This window comes from Schistocerca piceifrons, chromosome 2 (assembly GCF_021461385.2).
Source record: "Schistocerca piceifrons isolate TAMUIC-IGC-003096 chromosome 2, iqSchPice1.1, whole genome shotgun sequence".
NCBI classification, from domain to species: Eukaryota; Metazoa; Arthropoda; class Insecta; order Orthoptera; family Acrididae; genus Schistocerca; species Schistocerca piceifrons.
In genome coordinates this window covers 434,377,457-434,400,753 of record NC_060139.1, presented here as the reverse complement: position 1 = coordinate 434,400,753, position 23,297 = coordinate 434,377,457, and the positions used below count along the sequence as shown (strand labels likewise).

The window sequence follows — 23,297 nt, the reverse complement described above, 5'->3', positions numbered from 1 at the left end:
TCCTTTGCTGTCTCTGACAGAATTACAATGTCATCGGCGAACCTCCAATTTTATTTCTTCTCCATGGATTTTAATTCCTATTCTGAATTTTTCTTTTGTTTCCTTTACTGCTTCCTCAATATACAAATTGAATAACATTGGGGAGAGGCTACAACCCTGTCTCACTCCCTTCCCAACCACTGCTTCCCTTTGATGCCCCTCGACTCTTATAACTGCCATCTGGTTTCTGTACAAATTGTAAATAGCCTTTTGCTCCCTGTATTTTACCCCTGTCACTACCAGAATTTGAAAGAGAATATTCCAGTCAACATTGTCAAAAGCTTTCTCTAAGTCTACAAATGCTAGAAACGTAGGTTTGTCTTTCCTTAATCTATCTTCTAAGGTAAGTCGTGGGTTGGTATTGCCTCACGTGTTCCAACATTTCTACGGAATCCAAACTGATCTTCCCCGAGGTCGGCTTCTACTAGTTTTTCCATTCGTCTGTAAAGAATTCGCGTTAGTATTTTGCAGCTGTGACTTATTAAACTGATAGTTCGGTAATTTTACCATCCATCAACACATGCTTTCTTTGGGATTGGAATTATTATATTCTTCTTGAAGTCTGAGGGTATTTCGCCTGTCTCATACATCTTGCTCACCAGACGGTAGAGTTTTGTCAGGACTGGCTCTCCCAAGGCCGTCAGTAGTTCCAATGGAATGTTGTCTACATCCGAGGGTCTTGTTTCGACTCAGGTCTGTCAGTGTTCTGTCAAACTCTTCATGCAGTATCATATCTCCCATTTCAACTTCATCTACATCCTCTTCCATTTCCATAATATTGTCCTCAAGTACATCACCCTTGTATAGACCCTCTATATACTCCTTCCACTTTTCTGCTTTCCCTTCTTTGCTTAGAACTGGGTTTCCATCTGAGCTCTTGATATTCATACAACTGGCTCTCTTTTCTCCAAAGGTCTCTCTAATTTTCCTGTAGGCAGTATCTATCTTACCCCTAGTGAGATAAGCCTCTACATCCTTGCATTTGTCCTCTAGTGTTACAAGGCCAGATCAGTCAATCATCCAGACTGTTGCCCTTGCAACTACTGAAAAGGCTGCTGCCCCTCTTCAGGAACCACACGTTTGTCTGGCCTCTCAACAGATACCCCTATGTTGTGGTTGCACCTACGGTACGGCCATCTGTATCACTGAGGCACGCAAGCCTCCCCACCAACGGCAAGGTCCATGGTTCATGGGAGGCAGGATGGGGAGGAGGAGGGGGGGGGGGGGGGGGGAATTTTAGGGACCAAAATTTGTCATGTTCTTCCACTTTTCTAGGCTCTTTGGTTTCTTGCTCGCTAACAAGAGGAAGCAGATAATTCAATGTAAAGAGCTCATTATGAAGAATTTCATAAATACTCTCAATTTTCCTGAAAGAAGAACTCTGGAAAACAGGAGACTAAATGGTTTGAAGTATGTTTTCTCTTTGTGTATGCAATTTGCGAATCAAAGCTGACTGGCTTTAAAAACATTGTGTGAACCGACTAAATAGTTCTGCAGAGGAAATTATAAATGAAGTTCTACTTTCATTGTAGGTTTGCTTCGAGATTTCACAATTGCATTGCTGGATTTGGACTGAACAGTAGCAATATTCATTTTTAGGGGTACGAGATATGTTCAAAAAATTCTGGAACATTTGAAATTTCGCGCCAATGACACGTTGGAACAAAATACGTTGGCATCCCTGCACACACCTCTGTTGAATGTGTGAATGCATGAAGTTTCATTGTTGTATGTCAGTTACTATTCACTGCTGTACTGGGTAGAATGTTGTGTCACACAGTTTGCAAATTTTGAGATGACAGAGTTAGAAGAGCAACGTGTCTGCATTAAATTTTGTGTGAAACTCAAGAATACCTTTACAGAGACCCACCAAATTATGTAGAAAGCCTACTGAGAGAAGTGCTTAAGCTGTACTCAGTGTTACGAATGGTTCACAAGGTTTAAAAATGGCCGGACAGAAGTTAAATATGACCATTGCTCAGGACACCCTTTGACATCCACAGACAACGCTCATGTTAAGGTCATCAGAAAATTGTGTGTGCCAATCAAAGACTGAATGCCTGAAAGATTGCAGAAGAATGTAACATTTCAGTTGTATTATGTCATGAAATCCTGACACAGCATCTTAGAATGCATAATGTTGCCGCTAAGTTCGTCCCATGGCTCATGAATCAAGACCAGAAAGACCAATCTGTGAAGAGCTTCAGGATTGTGCAAATGAGAACATGATGTTCCTTAAGAGAATCATAACTGGCGATGAGATATGGGTTTATGGTCATGAGGTTGAGATGTTGAAAGGACGAAGATTTGCAACAATAGACGAGGTACAAGAAAATTCACAGACAGCGTTTGCGCAATCCAGTAAGAAACATACCAAGACTGCTTCTGGAAGTGGAAACAGCATTGGGAGTGGTGTATCAATTGTGGAGGAGAGTATTTCAAAGGAGACCACACACAGTAAGTAAAAGACAAGCGTAGAAAAATTTTGTGGACAAAGTTCCAAAATGTTTTGAACAGACCTCATATATTCTTAATAAAGTAATACTGGATATCATCCCACTGTTGCAACATTTTGTTGGTTGAAGGGCCTCAAGTAAACCACATTGCAGTTTTATGCCTCAAAAACCTGTGATGTGAAATGTCAGACTGAATTCCTTCAAATTCTTCCCAACGAATGGGCCAATAATCAAAATAATGATAAATATTGCCCATAAATTCTGATGCTTTTCCACCTAACACCCCAAAGCCTTTGCAAAGTCATATTGCACTGTATGAATGTTGCAAGTTCCAATGTTTACAAGTTATCTGCCTCAGGTCTCTTGGACATCACCATCTAAAATCCTAAACACTTGTTTAACTGACATTACACGAGTCTGATCCCACCATAAGACTTTTATTTTGGAACAAGTTGGCTTCAGAAAGAGCTTCACATAATTTATGATGTAATGTTTCACCATCTGCTTTGCTGAAAAAGAAAGTTCTTATGTGACGTGTTGTTATGCAACACACATTCTCTGATCAAAATATAACACTTGTTTGTAATTCTTTTTTTATCTTCAACACTGGTCATATGATGAACATGCTTCTTCTAACATGTGTTCCCAGAAATATAGTGCCAGTGTATCAGGTGTTAGATATCTACTTTTCTTAGACAAAAGTGAAAAATGGTCAAGAACACTATCAACGTACATCATCTTTTTTAAAAAAAAAAAACTATTTTACGAACGCACAGAGTAATTGGGAATCACTGATTTCATTGTCGAAATCAATTCTGTGGTGGTGGAACTACACTTGGTACTTAGAATTCCTATTACTAGTGCATGTACCGCACTTTAAATTTGTGTATGATCTGGATATTCTAAATGTAACAGGTGTGGTCTGTATTTAATTTCCAAGTTATTCTTACGTTTTGTTGAAAGTCAGTGGTTAAAAACTGCCTGAAAACCTTTGGTCTCAAAATTAACAGAACAAAATAGTTCACTTTTACCAACACCACTATCCGCCTTCACCCATGGAGAAACTTTACTTCACAAACTGTTTTTAAGGCAGTCACTATGGTGTTCGTATTTTCATTCAAAAAGATTATTTTCAGAACTGAACAGAGTATCACACAGTAGTGCTGTTACTGCAGCAAAATTAGATTCTGGAACAAAAAAAGAAGCTCCTATAATAGAGGAATATTTGACATGACAACACATAAAATAAAGGAAAGGCAGCCACTCGCCTATAGCTGACTGATGTGTGGCGCATAGAAACATGCAACATTAAACTGTGTTTGTACTAGCTTTCAGGTTCTTGTTCTTTCTCAAGTATAAGTACAGAGTCACATCCACAACCACACAGACACCCAAATACTTGTGGCTACAGCAAAAGTGTCTCTTTGTAGTTGTGTGTGGGAATGTGTGTACGTCTATTAGAGAAAGAGCAAGAGCTCAAAAGCTAGTATAAGTACTGTTTTCTGCTGCATATTTCTATTCGTCACACATCAGTCAGCTATAGATGAGTGGTTATCTTTCCTTTACTTTACCTATTATCCATGCCGGAGTGTTCATTGTTGTCTGATAATAATAACAGCTGTGCAAAATACATATAAAAAAATACTCAAATAATCAAAAAGGAAAAATCTATCTCAAATTTCAGGTTAGATTTTATTTACCATCACTGGAGTATTCTACAAAGTAAAGGGATGAACATGAATATAGAAATTTGGAAACAAAAGTAAATAACTTATTTTCTTCCTGAAAGAACAAAAAAGGTTGAAAATGGTGATAAAAACTTAAAAAGGTGACTAAAGGAGAGAAAGGGACTGACTCCTTACACTGCAAGTGATGGTAATATCCACTGCAGGTCCACTGAATCATCACATTATGGATATACTAGTTACGTGTGAAGGGGACAGAAGAACAGGTCACACCCCAGGATCACTGTCTGGTGGAACAACATCAACATCAACATCAGTCCGATGGTGTGGAGGAATTTAGCACCTCTGGGGTAACTGGAATAATCTTCTCCTGATATTTCTTCCCTTTCTCTTGATCTACTTTACACAGGCAGGAATCTCATGAAGGCTTATCTGCTGTGGGCATGTGAACAGAAGAGGACGGGTGTGCACTCGCGCACGTCCATCCACACGTGTACAGACACAAGCTTGTGTCTGTATATGTGTGGATGGATATGTGTGTGTGTGCGCGCGAGTGTATACCCGTCCTTTTTCCCCCCTAAGGTGAGTCTTTCTGCTCCCGGGATTGGAATGACTCCTTACCCTCTCCCTCAAAACCCACATCCTTTCGTCTTTCCCTCTTTCCTGACGAAGCAACCGTTGGTTGCAAAAGCTTGAATTTTGTGTGTGTGTTTGTGTTTGTTTGTGTGTCTATTGACCTGCCAGCGCTTTTGTTTGGTAAGTCTCATCATCTTTGTTTTTAGATATATTTTTCCCACGTGGAATGTTTCTCTCTATAATATACATATTCTCATACATATCAAATTTTCTGAACCTTTTACGCCCATATAATAATAGCACAGCATTTTCTGTGAGGTATAACATGTGCTGTAATGATTGCTTCTGACAGATACCTTCACTTTTACTGTATACAAAAATTTTAAATTTACATAAGAGTCTATCTTGTAATCTTAGTAGTTGCCAATCCAACATGCAGTGAGCTTGTAGCTTACACAGCCAACTATCCAAGCTCAGTATTGCAGAAACAAGCATCATAGCGCCCTCTATATTCCAAAGCATACAACACCCAGACATCAAATACAAAAAATATCATCAATAGAAAAAACAAAGCTTACACAAAAAAACCTCTAGAATCATGTGACAATTTTTACCATCAGAAATCATAACAAAACTTTAACAACCTTCATAAAAAGTGATAAAAAGATATTTTAATTTTGTAAATACATGTAATAATTTATGCTGATAACATTACTCATTACATATGTCAAGTTTTCGAGTATGATAAGGGAGGGTATAATGTCCCACCGTAAAGCATTAATATTTGTACATTTAATCTATGTTTTTGGAAATGTAAAAAGGCTGTTTTTAATGTTAACTTTTCTGTATGTTTTTAAGAAATTACTGCGTGCTTTTACATTAGGTATAGTCCAATAAAAAAATTATCTTTTACTTCATGTCAGAGGGTGTAACTTAATTGTATTTCTTTTATTATGCCTGTATTGTGTTTTTAAAGTTTTTTTATGACTTCTGGTGGTAAAAATTGTCATGTGATTTTAAAGGTTACTTTTTATGTAAGCTTTATTTTTTTCTATTGATGGTATTTGTTGTATTTGATGTCTGAATGTTGTAGGTATCTGAATGTTGTACACTTTTGAATATAGAGGGCACCACGATGCTTGTTTTTGCAATACTGAGCTTAGCTAGTTGGCTATGTAAGCTACAAGCTCACTGTACAATGGATCAGCAACTGCTAAGGTTACAAGGTAGGCTCTTCTGTAAATTTAAAATTACTGTTTGCAGTAAAAGTGAAGATATCTGTTGGAAGTAATCATCACAGTATATGTTACACCTCATAGAAAAATGTTGTGTTATGATATAGGCCTACAATGTTCCAATAATTTGACATGTATAAGAGTCTGTATTTTTGTATATATTTTCTGTTTTGTACTTTTTTATGGTGGTTATAAATGGGGCCACTTTGTGTTAAGATCCTCATGTCTGATGGTAATTATGTATTTTTAGTACTGAAGATGGCCACACAGTGCTTCCATTTATCTAAAATATAAAGAGAAATTTCTTAACACTGAACATAAATTTAAATGTCAGGAAGTCTTTTCTGGAGGTATTTGTCTGGAGTGTGCCCTTGTATGGAAGTTTTATTTATTTATTTGTCCATATAAATCTCTTTTTAAGTACATATATTGTACATAGGATATTGGACAGAAAACATTTTTTGGCTATTGGATTTTCAAATATCAAACATAAATTTTATAAATTTTTATGACAAATTGGATCTATACAGTTAATAATTACAAATTTTTGAAATACTGTATATTTATAACTTATTTCTACAATTAAAGATACAAATTACATTTTTTCTTGCATAAGATACTGTGAGACTGAATAGTAGCAGTTTTTCAGAAGGTAGGATGTCACAGACTTTTTAAAGCTTTGTAGTTCAGTAAGAGATTTTATATGTCTTGGTAATCTGTTGTAAAGTTTTGTTCTTGCATGATATACACCTTTTTGGCATAATGTGGTGTTACAATGATTGACGTGTATGTCACTGTCTGACCTGGTACTGTAATCATGGACACTTTTGTTTTGAGGAAAAAGGTTTTCTTTTCTCAGTACGCTTTTTTTGACATGCGTGACTATTTCCAGTATATAAATGCAGGGAAGGGGTAGGATCTTTAGATCTTTAAAGAAAGGTTTGCATGATTTTCTGCTGCTCACTTGTTTCATTATTCTTATAATTGCCTTTTGTTTCCTGAAAACTGTTATGGCCTGATGTACATTTCCCCAGAAAATGATACCGTACTTCAGTATTGAATGTACACGAGCAAAGTATACAGCCCTAACTGTTTCTACACTAGTATTGTTGCAGAGAATTCTTACCACATAGCTCATTTTTGCTAGTTTTGAATTTAGGGCTGTGATATGAGTGTTCCATTTAAGATTTTCCTGGATATGAATCCCAAGAAATTTAGTTTCATTGACAGAACTAATGTTTTGGTTATCTATACATATTACAGGTTGTGCCGGATTTTTATTTTGATCAGTGTGGAAATTCATTAGTACAGTTTTTTGGGGATTAACTATTAGCCTGTTTCTGGTAAACCATTCAGACACTCCTTTTGTAATATCTTTTGCAGATGCAGTAAGATTTTCTTCATTATTCCCTTCAATCAATAGACTGGTGTCATCTGCAAACAGTACTGGTTCAGAATCCCTAACGTGTGATGGGAAATCATTAATGTAGACCAAAAAAAGAAAGGGACCTAAAATGGAGCCCTGTGGAACACCATGAGTTAGTCCACATGGTTCTGAAACGTGTACCTGGAGTTCATTTCCTTCTGTGTACTTAATTTCAGTTACCTGAGAACGATATTCCAAATATGATTTGATCCACTGATTTGGCACACCTCTTACACCATACCATTCGAGCTTCCTCAGGAGTATAGAATGATCAATCACATCAAAAGCTTTTGTTAGGTCCAAGAATAAACCTCAGATATTTCTGTGGTTGTCCACTGCATTTACAACATGGTTTATCAGATTGAAAGTGGCAGTTTCAATTGATCTCTGTGGTCTGAAGCCATGTTGACACCCAGAAATAATATTATTCTTGTCGAAGAATGTAATTAGTTTTGAAAGGAACACTTTTTCAATAATTTTCGAAAACCCTGACAATAGAGACACAGGCCTATAGTTACCCATACATTGATGATCACCTTTTTTATATAGGGGTATTACTTTTGCCATTTTCAGTTGCTGAGGGAAGACACCACATGATAAAGATGAATTGCATATGTCCAATAAAGGTGAAAGTATTTGTCTTGCTGTTATTTTTATAATATAATCTGGAATATCATCAATACCAGTTGAGTACTTACTCTTCAGTGAATTAATGGTATTTAGGAGCTCTGTTGGGCTTACTGGACTGAGGAACATGGATATATTATTTATTTCAATAGATGAAAGTTCTTTCCATGTTGTATTAGGTGGATTTCCAAATTTTTCCTTCACTAATTTCCCAGCAACAGTTGCATAGTAAGAATTGAAACTATTTGCAACTTCCCTAGGGTCAGTGACATTCTTGCCATCATGTGATATCACAATATTTTTGTGAGTTGTCTTCTTCCCAGTAAGATCCTGCACAGCTTTCCACATGGACTTAGTTTTATTGGATGACTTCATAATATGTTTGTCATTTTCCTTAATTTTTTGCCTCCTTTATGATGCGTTTCAAAACTAGCTTGTATTTTTTGAAATAATTAATAAATTCTGGACTGCTGTTAGTTTTTGACTGCAGGAAAAGTTCCCGCTTCCTTTTACAAGATACTCTGATGCCTGATGTAATCCAGTTTCTGAATCTATCTGTGCTCTTGGAAATAACTTTCCTTTGTGGAAAAGCTATGTCAAAGTTATGCTTGAATATGTTCAAAAAATGTTCCATCTTTTCGTTAGTACTAGAGGTATCATATACTTCTCTCCAAGATTGTTCACTGATTAGGTACTGGAAGCATTCAATATTTTTCCCACTATAAATCCTTTTATGGATAACATTTTCTATACTGGTCGAAGATCGATTTACAGGTATGGTCAGTAATTGTGAAAGGTGGTCACTATAGCCGGTATCAAAGTTTTCTGATGTACACTTGTCCATGTTTACACATACCTGATCAAGGAGAGTGACACTAGTTTTAGTTACATGTGTTGGAGAGCTAACAGTAAGACAAAGATTGTAGGCTTTTATAATATTTAAAAACGTTTCCCTGTGAGGGCTATGGCTCAGAAAGTCAATATTAAAATCACCACATAGTACCCCTGTTTTCCCAGTTGTCTTAAGTTTGCCTAAAGCAAGGTCCAATTTTTTGAAAAAAAAAAAAAAGAACACTTATGTTGCTAACAGGAGATCTGTACACACATAAAATAATAGTGTTTCCAGACATTAACTCACAGCTGAGATTTCAAAGTCTCTTTCACAGCCAAGTTTGCAAACAGATGTTATACTCTTATAATCTACATTTTCTTTTACATATATACAAGTTCCCCCACGTTTTGATTCCATTCTACAAAAGTAGTTTGCAAGGTTAAAATGTAATTTTTTAAGTACTGAAAATTCTCATTTTGTAACCAATGCTCACAAAAACATAACACTGAAACATCTTTCCATTCACTATTGAGGAGTATATTTATTTCATCAACTTTGTTTGTTAATGACTGTACATTCTGGTGTACAATCTTCAGTCTATATTTGCAATTTAATTCTGCATCACATTTATTTGTGATACAGTCTACTTCCCTAAAAAATGCCTTTCACCCTTTTTATAAGACATTACATCTTTCTTTATGACCCATTGAAAAATGGATGATAAGCATGTCAGACAGGAGGAGAATGGTAGCTTTTGCAATGCAGTGTTACATAAGCTTGTTGATGACTATAGGGATAGATCAAATAGTAGCTTTTGCAATGCAGTGTTACATAAGCTTGTTGATGACTATAGGGATAGATCAAATAACTAATGAGGAGATACTGAATCAAATTCGAGGGCAAAAGAAATTTAAGGCATAACTTAACTAAAAGAAGGGATCAGCTGACAGCACACATCCAGACACATCAAGGAATAGACAATTTCCTGATGGAGGGACGAGAGTGAGTATAAGTGTGTGTGTGTGTGTGTGTGTGTGTGTGTGTGTGTGAGGGGGGGCAGTTGACATAGACAAGAATACAGAGTATGCAGCAAGTAGGTTCTAAAGTAGTTTGCAGTAGTTATTTATTTTGTTTTGGTCCTGTGACAGCTTGTACAGAAATAGTATAAGTCAACAGAAAAAACAGGGGAATAAACATTTCGTATATGTATAACAACATTAATTCAGAATGAGATTTTCAATCTACAGTGGAGTGTGCACTAATATGAAACTTCCTGGCAAATTAAAACTGTGCGCCTGACTGAGACATGAACCCAGGACCTTCGCTGCAAGGATGGGTCACGAGTCATGCTTGTGGAGCTCAGTCAGCAGACCACTTGCCCATGCAAGGCAAAGATCCCGAGTTTGAGTCTTGATGAGGCACACAGTTTTAATCTGTAAGGAAGCTTCAACATTAATATAGTTTACCACTAGTGACTGCTGTGGACAACGTTCACCATAAGTATAAATAACTATGTTAACTCACTTTATTATACATAAAATTAATACAGTTCATCTCTCTCACACACACACACCTGCTATAATATGTCTGGTAATTTTACATTATAAAATTCCACTTCATTTGGTGATGAATTCATTTACAACATGGGAACTGTAGCTCACCTAAAATGGGTTCACTTTTTTTAAATTGTCTTTCTACTGTGAAGGACATTTTTCTGATAGACTGACATTCTGACATGGGAGATGAGAATATTATTGCAGTTCTTAATTTTAAAATTTTACTGATGTACATTGAAGGCTGGTAGGTATTCTCTTATGAGGACTACTGCTTCTTGTACAATGATGGAAAAAAATTTATCAACACCAAGAAGGAGTTATGCAACAAACAAAAGTTACATGTGAAAGATTACGTCTACTAAAATTTCACGATGCAGTTGCATAGGCGTAATGCTAGTAGAGCCACTATGAGAATGCAAATCAGGTTTGCTTTAAATACATTCTGTAAATGTTGTGAGTGTTAGTTATGTTTAAGGTTAGACATGGTGAGTTGATGTTAGTCAAGAATCCCTTGAACATGACTAAAACTCATTATCAACACCGCACTGAGCCTGAACAAGGTCATGTAATAGAGCTACGAAAATCTGGATATTCCTTCTTTGATACTGAAGAAAGACTTGGCAGGAATGTAGCCAATGTACATGATTGCTGTCAGCAGTGGTCACTAGAACGTTTGTGCGCAAGAAGACTAGGCACTACCGAGACGGAAAACCACCGAGTTCAACATATCGCTCTGGCGCATCATACTGCATCTGCAGCAGCAATTTGAGCAGCAGTTGGCACCGCAATGACACAACAAGCTTTTACAAATCAGTTACTTTAAGGACAACTCCGAACCAGACACCCTGTGGCATGCAGTCCACTGACCCCGAACTATTGCCATTTGTGAATTCGGTGGTGTCAAGTGAGTACTCATTGGAGGGCAGGGTATGAGGCTGTTGAGTTTTCTGATGAAAGCTGGTTCTACCTCAGTGCCAGCGATGGATGATTGTTGGTTAAGAGGAGGCCCATTAAGGACATGCAACCAATCTGTCTGCATGATAAACACACTGGGCCTACAGCTGGAATTATGGTTTGGGGTGCTATTTCATATGGCAGCAGGAGCACTCTCATGGTTATCCCACACACCCTGACTGTAAAATTGCATGTCCTTCTGGTAATTCAACCTGTTGTGATCCCACTCATGAAGAGCATTCCAGGGGCGTTTCCCAACAGGATAACATTCACCCACATACCGCTGTTGTAACTGAACATGCTCTACTGAGTGTTAACATATTGTCTTGACCTGCTTGACTGCAAGATCTGTCTTCAGTCGAGCACACATGAAACATCACTGGACAACAAATCCAGTATCTTCCACAAACAGCATAAAGAGTCCCTGTATCGATCAACCAAGCGCAACAGGCGTGGAGCTTCATCCCACAAACTGACATCCAACACCTGGCATGCACATTTGCAAACTTGCATGCAATGTTCTAGCTGTTAACACTAGTTATTAATGTAACAGCATTTCACATCAGAAATGGCTTATCTTTTGCTTACATTAACCTGTGATCTTGCAGTTAGTCACTTAAACATTTTACCTAGATAAATATACTCCCAAAATTCATTATTCTACATTAATTATTTTTTGGTATTGTGAATTTTTTTCCTTCACAGTATACAGGGTGTTACAAAAAGGTACGGCCAAACTTTCAGGAAACATTCCTCACACACAAATAAAGAAAAGATGTTATGTGGACATGTGTCCGGAAATGCTTAATTTCCATGTTAGAACTCATTTTAGTTTCGTCAGTATGCACTGTACTTCCTCGATTCACCACCAGTTGGCCCAATTGAACGAAGGTAATGTTGACTTCGGTGCTTGTGTTGACATGCGACTCATTGCTCTACAGCACTAGCATCAAGCACATCAGTACGTAGCATCAACAGGTTAGTGTTTATCACGAACGTGGTTTTGCAGTCAGTGCAATGTTTACAAATGCGGAGTTGGCAGATGCCCATTTGATGTATGGATTAGCACGGGGCAATAGCCGTGGCGCGGTACGTTTGTATCAAGGCAGATTTCCAGAACGAAAGTGTCCCGACAGGAAGACGTTCGAAGCAATTGATCGGTGTCTTAGGGAGCACGGAACATTCCAGCCTATGACTCGCGACTGGGAAAGACCTAGAACGACGAGGACACCTGCAATGGACGTGGCAATTCTTCGTGCAGTTGACGATAACCCTAATGTCAGCGTCAGAGAAGTTGCTGCTGTACAAGGAAACGTTGACCATGTCATGGTATGGAGAGTGCTACGGGAGAACCAGTTGTTTCCGCACCATGTACAGCTTGTGCAGGCACTATCAGGAGCTGATTGGCCTCCACGGGTACACTTCTGCGAATGGTTCATCCAACAATGTGTCAATCCTCATTTCAGTGCAAATGTTCTCTTTACGGATGAGGCTTCATTCCAACGTGATCAAATTGTAAATTTTCACAATCAGCATGTGTGGGCTGACGAGAATCCGCACGCAATTGTGCAATCACGTCATCAACACAGATTTTCTGTGAACTTTTGGGCAGGCATTGTTGGTGATGTCTTGATTGGGCCCCATGTTCTTCCACCTACGCTCAATGGAGCACGTTGTTATGATTTCATACAGGATACTCTACCTGTGCTGCTAGAACATGTGCCTTTACAAGTACAACACAACATGTGGTTCATGCACGATGGAGCTCCTGCACATTTCAGTCGAAGTGTTCATACGTTCTCAACAACAGATTCGGTGACCGATGGATTGGTAGAGGCGGACCAATTCCATGGCCTCCACACACTCTTGACCTCAACCCTCTTGACTTTCATTTATGGGGACATTTGAAAGCTCTTGTCTACGCAACCCGGGTACCAAATGTAGAGACTCTTCGTGCTCGTATTGTGGACGGCTGTGATACAATACGCCATTCTACAGGGCTGCATCAGGGATTCCATACGACGGAGGGTGGATGTACGTATCCTCGCTAACAGAGGACATTTTGAACATTTCCTGTAACAAAGTGTTTGAAGTCATGCTGGTACGTTCTGTTGCTGTGTGTTTCCATTCCATGATTAATGTGATTTGAAGAGAAGTAATAAAATGAGCTCTAACATGCAAAGTAAGCGTTTCCAGACACATGTCCACATAACATATATTCTTTCTTTGTGTGTGAGGAATGTTTCCTGAAAGTTTGGCCGTACCTTTTTGTAACACCCTGTATAAACGATGGAAAGTGTACGGAAAAGAAGAGGAATGAATCTTGTCTCTTTATGTTGGATATATTTCCACTTGTACTTTTATGGGTTTTGATTACAGTTAGACTACAGGATGTATTCTCACAGAACATGATTTCAAGTCTGATTACCAACTGGAAGTGTGCACAGTACGTCTGTACTACCATTTCTCGTTTACAGCTTGCATTCAGTATCCATGGAATGTAACAGATTAATGAGAGTTTTGCTGTAAGAAGTTGAAGAGGTGTGCTTGATTTTAGATTGCTCTGCAGATATAATCTTAGGAATTTCACATCAACTGATTTTAAACTTTTGTTATTTGTTTTCAATGTGTGGTCATTTTGTTGTTTGGAATATATTAAAAATCATGGATACTATTTTTTCAATGATTATAATAAGTTTATTTTAATTTATTTATTTTTTGAAACCAGTGTGTTAGCTCCAACAATGAGGTGTCTACTGCAACTGAAGGTTTTTGCAGTTTAATCCTGTAACCAAATTGCTGGTGTCACCTGCAAATAAAGTTTTCTATTTGGCATTAACAACATTACTCAAATAGTCTATAAACAACAGAAACAGGACTGGAGCTGATATCTACCTTTGTGGCACACTATATTTGACTAAATTTTTTTGAGGAGGAGTGTTGTTTTTCTTAAAATGTTTCAGGTAGTTATATGTTGTTTAAGAACAACTCTTTGTTACCATTTAGTAAGAAGTGATCTAATGAAATACCTCTAATTCCCCTTACTGTCAACTTACTTAGTAGAACAAAGTCAAACACTTGGAAAGGTCAAAAGAATATTCCAGTAGCCATTACCTTTTCATTTATAGCTTTTAAAACAGCATGCATGTATTCATGGACTTCTGTGTTGTGGATTGTGATTGCCTAACTCATGCTGATGTTGGTGACAGCAATGAGTTTTTGTTTATTATAAACTATACTACCAGTAGCCAATTGTAAAGCAGCTTGAAAAAGATCTTTACTAAGCTGAGCTACAGGCCCACAATTGTTAAGATTGCCCATGGATCCCATTTAGTGAAAGGGATGGGGGGAGGGAGATGACCTTCACAACCTCTACATAACTTGAAAATTTACTTGTAAGATAAAATTAAAAAAAAGGAGTAATTAATAATATGCTTCAGAAATGCTACAATGTAATGTCCTGCCTGATTTCTAATACTGTCTGCAACATTATCAAAACCACATGAATATTTCTTTAACAAGCTCGTTGCCAATATGATCTTGTCTTGTATGATCTGTTTGAGAAATGCAGACCCTCTAGAGGTTTTGCAGTTTTCAGTGTATGCATAATATGACTTTGAAAGTTATATTGGATAATATCATTTGCTAGTTTTATTAAGTATTCATTAAAATTATAGGATGTGGTATCAGATACTTACCAACTTTCGAGTTTTAGGTTAATACTTTTTGCCAACACCTTTGTACATGTTTCTAGCCTAAAGATTTTCCACATGGGTCACGTCTTCTTTTTGCAATGTTTAATAACTGTGTGGTAGATCGTACTGTACCGTACTCTTCTATATAATTTCGCATTTCTAATGACAAGAGGATTATGTATATTTTATCATATTATGTTCAGAGATGAATAAGCTTACCCAGGATAGACTAGCGTGGAGAAGGGCATCGAACTAGTAAATGTAAATCTTTTGGTGACAATGCGCAGCAAACATGATGGGAAGATAATATAGATTATATTGAAAGACGATTCTGTACTAGCATTGTTCAGAATTGTTAAGCGCTTACCTTCTTGTTTGTTGTAAGAGCCAAAAAGCAGCGACGCGAAAAAAGTGAAAGGCTGGTTTCACTTATTGCTACATACGTTCTCCTGTAACATGTATTATTATGTTAATAAATACGATATTCGGCACACTAGTAATCTAATGCTAAATGACATGTGTTATCGTTTCGGTCACGGCAATTACCGAACTGGGATACACTGTCAACGCAGTCAGGTGGCACTGAGTCTGACAGCTCACTGCTTTCGACTCCTTTTCAAGGTAACTTATACCGAAACATTGCAAACGCCACTCCAAAAGTTCAACACGATATTAGCACTTATGTTGACATTAATTTACGTCTCCCAGGTCTTTTACCGCCAAATTTTAAACGGACTGTCAAAAGCCCAAAGCATGACGTCACACGAAGTTTGATTATTTATTTGTGTACATGACGCAAATTCGTAACCAAAATCTTCCTGTCCATGACTATCTTATTCTATACGTTTCAATATTAAAATAAATAAGCTATATTTATGTAATTTCTTAGTACCTATGCTCAGACTACCTGATGCTTGCCTAGAGAGCTGGCAGCACTGAGCGTTACGAATATGTGTTTCTTTCTATGACTTAAACTTACAAGATCTGTTTAAGAAGTATCATTTCGTATGCATGTGGTGTCCTGAACGTTTTGCTGATAAAATCAATACATTTTACACCTCTTGGCGCTTTACTGCAAACATCTTTTACAGGAAAATGCGCATGCAAAATGCGACATACGTATCAGTTCCCTATGTAGAAATGAAGGTGTTGTCTGTAGGTCACAAACTTCGCAACCAGATTCGCTATATTTAAGGTTCTTTCCAAGGTTGGGTGCTTGCGTAATTCTGCTGCAAGGACTGTGCGATTTGAAACTGTTAGCTTTTATTTGACAGCCTTGGCCATTCTCAACGGATCTCAATCAATGAAAATTACGACTTTTTAAAGTAGTTGCTAGGGAACTAATCGTAATGATTTATTGTTTCATTTCGAACATTACACACGTACTTTGTGTATTGGGTAGGATAAAGTTTTGTTAACTGAGCCCTCTTTTAGTTTTTGTATTTATATATTTCGTGAAAGGCAAATGAACACCTCATTTTACTGAGTATTAAGTAATCAATGTTCGCAAAAATATGAAAGGCATAATCTAATTTTTAACAAAAGCAGAGAACAAAATATAACATAGTTTCAATTGGTTCACATAACCCCTTGTAGCAGGTCAGCTGATCGGAGCCAAGGAATGGGGATTAACTGACTCGTTAATTTAGAAACTTAATAGCCTATGTGTCAAAGAAGCCTTTGCTGCCCTCGATACAATACATTGTACAGACATACAAACAACAGCATCAAAACTATGTACAAGAAGCTAATAAATAGCTAATACAATCCGAAGTAACTCAGAACACAGTGTAAAAGACAATGTATTTGCTTGTCAAACTAATCTTAATTTAACTGATTTTGGTCGTTATAACATAGCATCAGTCCTTGGTGCAAAGCTTCATTCATCTGTTGGTATAAACTTCATTGCTCCATTTAAGTTCCCATAAAATGACACATGAGCACCATCTTTTAGGACTATAAAAACATTAGCAATGTCATGTTTTAGAATTTTTTTCATTGTAGAATACAGCATACAGTCATCATGTGAAGAAATGTGTACTGCTGAAGATGAATAACAAATCCTTTGGATCCTTCGTTGGGCTAAGGAAAGTAGATGGAAAATCTTTTCTTTGATTCAGTTGACAAATGTCAATCACTCAGATTATCTGGCAGATAGTCTTCATTTGCCTCTGTTCATTAGTTCAGTACTTCAACACCAATGTATGTAAAGAGCACATTTGATTTTAATTCTGTAAATGTAAGTAAATATTCATTAGAAGGAACAATTGAATTATGTGCAGCACGTATAAAGATATCAAATGATGAAATTTATGTTATATCTTTATATAGACCGCCAGGTGAAAACTTCGAAGTTTTCTTAACAAGGTTTTGTGACATGATAGAGAATGTTTTTATATCACACCTGAACAAATTAGTAATTGTAGGAGATTTCAACATAAATGTATTAGCAGATAAGTTACACACTAGACTATTCAAGAGTTTGGTTGGTTGGTTGTTTGGGGAGAGAGACCAAACAGCGAGGTCATCGGTCTCATTGGATTAGGGAAGGACGGGGAAGGAAGTCGGCCGTGCCCTTTCAGAGGAACCATCCCGGCATTTGCCTAGAGCGATTCAGGGAAATCACGGAAAACCTAAATCAGGATGGCTGGACGCGGGATTGAACCGTCGTCCTCCCGAATGCGAGTCCAGTGTGCTAGCCACTGCGCCACCTCGCTCGGTATATTCAAGAGTACTCTGCTTGAATATAATGTAAGATACCTGATAAACACTGCGACCAGGGAGACTGAAACATGCCAGTCTGCAATAGATAACATAATCACTGGTATTCATCTTTACGATCTTACATCTTCTGTTATTATAAGTGCTTTGTCAGACTACCATGCAGTAGAACTAAGTGTGCACATAAAAAAAGGTTCCTACATGCAGTTGCTATAGATATATTAGGATGAATACAGACCAAAATATAACTCAGTTGAATAATATGCTAAGGAATGTGGGTTGGAACAGTGTTCTAACGACACTTCATAGTTATGGCAAATTCTCAAGTGAACTATTCTACATTCTTAACCAAGCCTGCCCATTAATAAAAAAGAGAATTCAGTCACATGCTGTAACCCAAAACGATATCAAGTTCAGTCACTGAGGCTAGAGAAAAACTAAGATGGTATGAGTATGCTATGTTAAATGACTTGAGCAATAAAAAATTAAAAGAAGAGTTCAAAAAATATCAGAAATACTATGTAGACCTCCTAATTTCAGAAAAACAGAAACATTTTGAAAGTGTCATTCAGAACTAAAATAATATCTCCAAAACATCATGGTCACTAGTAAATAGAGAAATAGGTAAATCTGGGAACCATACAACTGAAAATCACTTGCTGATAAACGGCACAATAGAAACTGATCAGAATAAGATAGCAGATCTATTTAACAATTACTTTGCTTCTGATGGCTCCAGCATAAACAATCAGCTTAAAAATCATAAATACAAATTCGGAGGAACACCAGTGTCAGGAAGTATATTTTTGATGCCAACAAGTAAAGAAGAAATAATTAAAATAGTGAGTAGCTTAAAGAATTCCCATGCAGCAGGATATGATGGTCTTAGTCTGGACACTCTTAAGAAATGTATACATAAAATTGCATCACCTTTATCAACATTATCAATTCTCATATGGAAGACGGTCTATTTCCAGATGAGTTGAAAATTGCCTTGCCCGAGTTGTGCCTATTTTCAAAAAAGGAAACAGGAATTTAGTAGAAAACTTTCGACCCATTTCTGTTCTTCCAATAATATCCAAAATCTTTGAGAAAGTAATATACATAAGAATCTGGAACTTCCTGGTATGCAAAAAAATGTTTTCTAAGGGGCAGTATGGGTTTGTCAAGGCGTCATCCACCATTACAGCAGCATCCAACTTAAATGAAGGTGTCACTCAGGCAATAGATAATAAAGAACATGTATGTGACATCTTTCTAGACTTACAAAAAGCGTTTGACTGTGTTGACATGACCATATTGCTGGACAAACTGTGGAACTATGGCATTCAAGGCACAGCCCATAATCTGATGAGGTCCTACTTGACAAATAGGAAGCAGTTTGTGTCTAGTAGCACTACAGAGCGAACAAACAAATCAAACACCACTGGCATAAATTTTGGTATTCCACAGGGGTCAATATTAGAACCACTTCTTTTTATTATCTATGTAAACCATATTCAGTCCATAACAAACCATGCAACAGCTATCTTATATTTTATTTATTTATTTATTTATTTATTCATCCGTGGAACAATAAATTTTGTATGGATGTCGTCAGATTACAACACATGAGCACACATTTACATTTACAATTAAACAGGTTTCTCATATTTTGTGTAGTTTTTATAACTAGTCATACACATATTTATAATTACATAATATTTTGGTGATAATGTCATATGTTGCTAATAATCTACATCTATGTTAAATATTCTTTTACAGTATAACAACTTTTACTTACTAAAAAGGTTTTAAGCTTTTGTCTGAAAGTGAGGGGCTCATTTATTTATTTAATTTCTTGTGGTAATTTGTCGTACAGTTTTATCCCATTGTAAAATATACTTTTTTGCGTCTTTGCCTTGTTCTTTCTATCTAGATGGATGTGGTGACAAGCTCTTGTTTCATGGTCATGTATTAGGCTGTTTGTGTTGTACATGTTAAGATTTTTCTTAATGAACATTATGTTCTGAAAGATATACTCACAAGAAACAGTTAGAATTCCTAGCTTTCTAAATAATTCTAGACAGTGGGCCCTGTTGTTGCTATTTGTTATTATCCTTATGGCTCTTTTTTGTACTTTGCACAGTTTGTATGTTACTGGCACTTGTTCCCCAAAACATGATCCCATAGCTGAGGACTGAGTGTAGATATCCGTAATATGTTATTTTAAGACAGGTATTATTGCATACCGGTGCAAGGATTCTAAGAGCATAGCATGCTGTGGATAATTTCTTTGCCAAAATGTTGACATGGTTTGTCCATTTCAGTTGGCTGTCTACATTCATCCCTAAGAATTTGGTACTTGTTACACATTCTAATTCATTATTATTAACTTTTATTCTAGTGGCATTGTGTTTTTTGTTCAATTGGAAGTTAATATAGTTAGTTTTCTTTACATTTAGGGTTACTTTATTTTTTAATGACCAGTTGTGGACATCATTGAGAGCCTTGTTTGCTCTTTCTGACAGTTGTGTTGGATTTTCGCCTGTTATTACTATGTTGCTATCATCAGCAAAAAGTATTTTTTCGCCAAGTGTGATACTTTGTGGGAAGTCGTTAATGTATATAAGAAACAATATTGGGTCTAATACACTTCCCTGTGGGACGCCTATATTCACATTTTTCTGGGTCAGACAGGTGTTTTATAAGGGAATTGTTTGAAACTTGTGATATCTCAACTCGTTGAACTCTGTTTTCCAAGTATGATTTGAACCACTTCTTTGTCACACCTCTTATTCCTATTTGCCCTAATTTATGAAGTAAGATTTTGTGGTCAACTGTATCAAAGGCCTTGGACAAGTCTAAAAAGATACCACTTACATTTTCACCTTTGTCCAGTGCTTCTAAAATTACTTTAGTGAACTGTGCTGTAGCATATTGTGTGCCTTTTCCGGGCCTAAAACCAAATTGGTCATTGGAAAGAAGATTATATTTATTCAGGTAATTTAGCAGTCTCTTTTTGATTAGTATTTCTATTATTTTAGAAATGATAGACAGTATAGAGATCGGCCTGTAGTTCTCTACATTTTCCACATCTCCATTTTTAAGGATAGGTATAACTTTTGCTTGTTTTAGGTACTCCGTAAAGTATCCAGACTCGAAAGACTCATTAATTATGTCTGTTAATGGGCCCTTTATGGAGTCTATACAATCTTTAATTACGCAGACTGGGATTTCATCAAGTCCTACTGAAGTTTTATTTTTTAGTTGGTGTACTACTAGTGCCACTTCCCTTTCTGTAGTTGGCAAGAGCACCATTGAGTTTGTTGGCTGGTTCTGAGTAGGTAAATCATACGTATCTGGAAATTTCTGCTGTAATTTTTTTGCAATACTACTGAAATATGAGTTTACAAAATCAGCTAATTTTTTAGGGTTACCTACTGGTGCATCTTTGTTTTTAATATGTGAATTGAGGTCCTTTTTAGCAGAGTTAGATGTTTCCTGTTTGACGATGTTCCAGGCTGCTTTGCTCTTGCTTTCAGCTTCAAGTAATATTTTGTTGTTTGAAAGTTTTTTTGCGGCTAGCAACACCTTTCTGTATATTTTCCTGTACTTTTTGTAGGATTGCAGAACTTCTGGGTTAGATTGATTATTTTTTATGGAGATGAGATATCTAAGCGTTTCTGAGGATTTTTTGATACCTGTAGTCACCCACTGATTTCTCTTTGTAGTTTTAATTTGATAAAGAGTTTTGGGAAACATCTCTTCAAATCTGAGTTTAAAAATTGACATGAACTTGATATATTTCTGATTTGCGTTGGTTTCTGCATAGACTTCCCTCCAATCTTCATATTCTAGCTGGGATTTAAACTGATGCAGGGCTGATTTGGAAAACATTCTTTTGTATGTACAAAGTTTAGGAGGAGTTTCTACATGAATGTTAGTTTTTAAGATCTGGCAGAGGTGGTCTGCTAGGCCCAGGTTTTTGACAACAATATGACATTTTTTACTATCAATATCTGTAGCTACATGATCTATAGATGAGGAGGATTCTTTCGTTATTCTAGTTGGACAATTAACAAGGGAGGATATTCCGTAACAGCTTAGAATATTCACATATATGTTGCTAGCCTTATCAGGCTTCATCATATTAATGTTTAAGTCACCACAGATAATTACATTTGCTTTTGGTCCAGAAACCTTGTCTAAGCTTTGATTCAGTTTTGAGAAGAATATATCAATGTCTCCACTAGGAGAGCGGTACACACAAAATATGACTAATTGTTTTGCTATGCCAGGTCCTATTATTTCAACAGCGGAAAGTTCGAAATGTTTGTCCTCACCTAGATCTAAAAGATCATATCTTACTTTAAATGACATACCTTTTTTTACATAGATACATGAACCTCTACCATTCATTGAGATTCTGCTATAGTAACATGCAAGGTCAAATGAGGCTAATGCAATGTGTTCAATTTGCTTCCCTTTGCACCAGTGTTCAGTGATACACAAAATTTGGCTATCAAATTTTTCCAATTTTACTTCTAGCTGTTGTGCTTTGTTCTTTATGGCTTGAATGTTTTGGTGAAACACTGTTAGGCATTTGTTTTCACTTATCTTGGTGGCACCTTTCCCTTTAGACCTGATGCTAAAAAATCCTTCAGATGAGCTGGTGGCATGAGATGATACCACGTTAATATGCAGCAATCCAAGCTATTCACAGCTCAAAGTGGAATCCAATACTGCAGCAGGCTTAATTCTGCAGTATTTTAATGAAAACAAACTAAAATTAAACACAAATAAATCTGTCTATATTGAATTTGATCTTGGGAGGCAAAAAACTCATGAAAACCAAATCTTAATGGGTGACGAATACATTAAAAAACAATACTCGACCAAATTTCTTGGCCTGACACTAGATGCAGAGTTAAACTGGTCTGATCATGTGAATGATATTTGCAAAAAGCTATGTACTACCATATATGTCCTAAGAAAACTGACACCTTTTTGTAACATCACCACTCTGAGGCAAATATGTTTTGCACTATTTGAATCCCATCTAAGCTTTGGGATAGAGGTATGGGGATCCAGCAGTAAAGGTAATATGAAAAGTGTACTTACCTTACAAAAGAAGGCACTTAGAATTATGGGAAAGAAATGTGCCAGGGAGTCTTGCAGAAATTTGTTTAAAGAATTTAAAATACTAACTGTTCATAACCTGTATGTGCTGAAGATAATCATTATGGCAGTAAACAGTAAGAAAACACTTAATAAAGAAATACACGATCACAACACTAGAGGTAGAGAGAGACCCCACATCATCTCTCATAGAACAACACTTTATGAGAAAAGCCCTCACCATGCAGGCATAAAGCTACTGAATTGCTTCCATCCTAATATCTCCAAATTGCCCATTACAAAACTAAAAATGAAATTAAAATTATGGCTCCTAACCAATCCTGTATATTCAATAGATGAGTTTCTAAATTTAGTACACTTGAATGATGGAAGAC

The 23,297-nt window shown here is 36.7% G+C and overlaps 1 protein-coding gene across 3 annotated transcripts in view; it reads right to left on the bottom strand.

Moving 5' to 3' along the window:
- LOC124776476 (juvenile hormone esterase-like) overlaps nt 1-16,262 on the bottom strand; it is a 106,553-nt gene extending 90,291 nt beyond the window's left edge. The window contains exons 1-2 of one of the 3 annotated variants that reach the window (XR_007015628.1): nt 16,061-16,262; nt 15,449-15,530 (exon numbers count right to left, since the gene is read on the bottom strand). Coding sequence is in view for 1 of the 3 variants with exons in the window: in XM_047251489.1 (XP_047107445.1) it covers nt 15,449-15,530; nt 16,061-16,083 (105 nt within the window). In the remaining 2 variants the exon portion in view is untranslated. Of the gene's footprint in view, nt 1-15,448; nt 15,531-15,627; nt 15,820-16,060 lie in introns of those variants that run through there. The other 2 variants (XM_047251489.1, XM_047251490.1) reach the window with 2 other exon arrangements.
- Between the last annotated feature and the right edge of the window lie 7,035 nt (nt 16,263-23,297).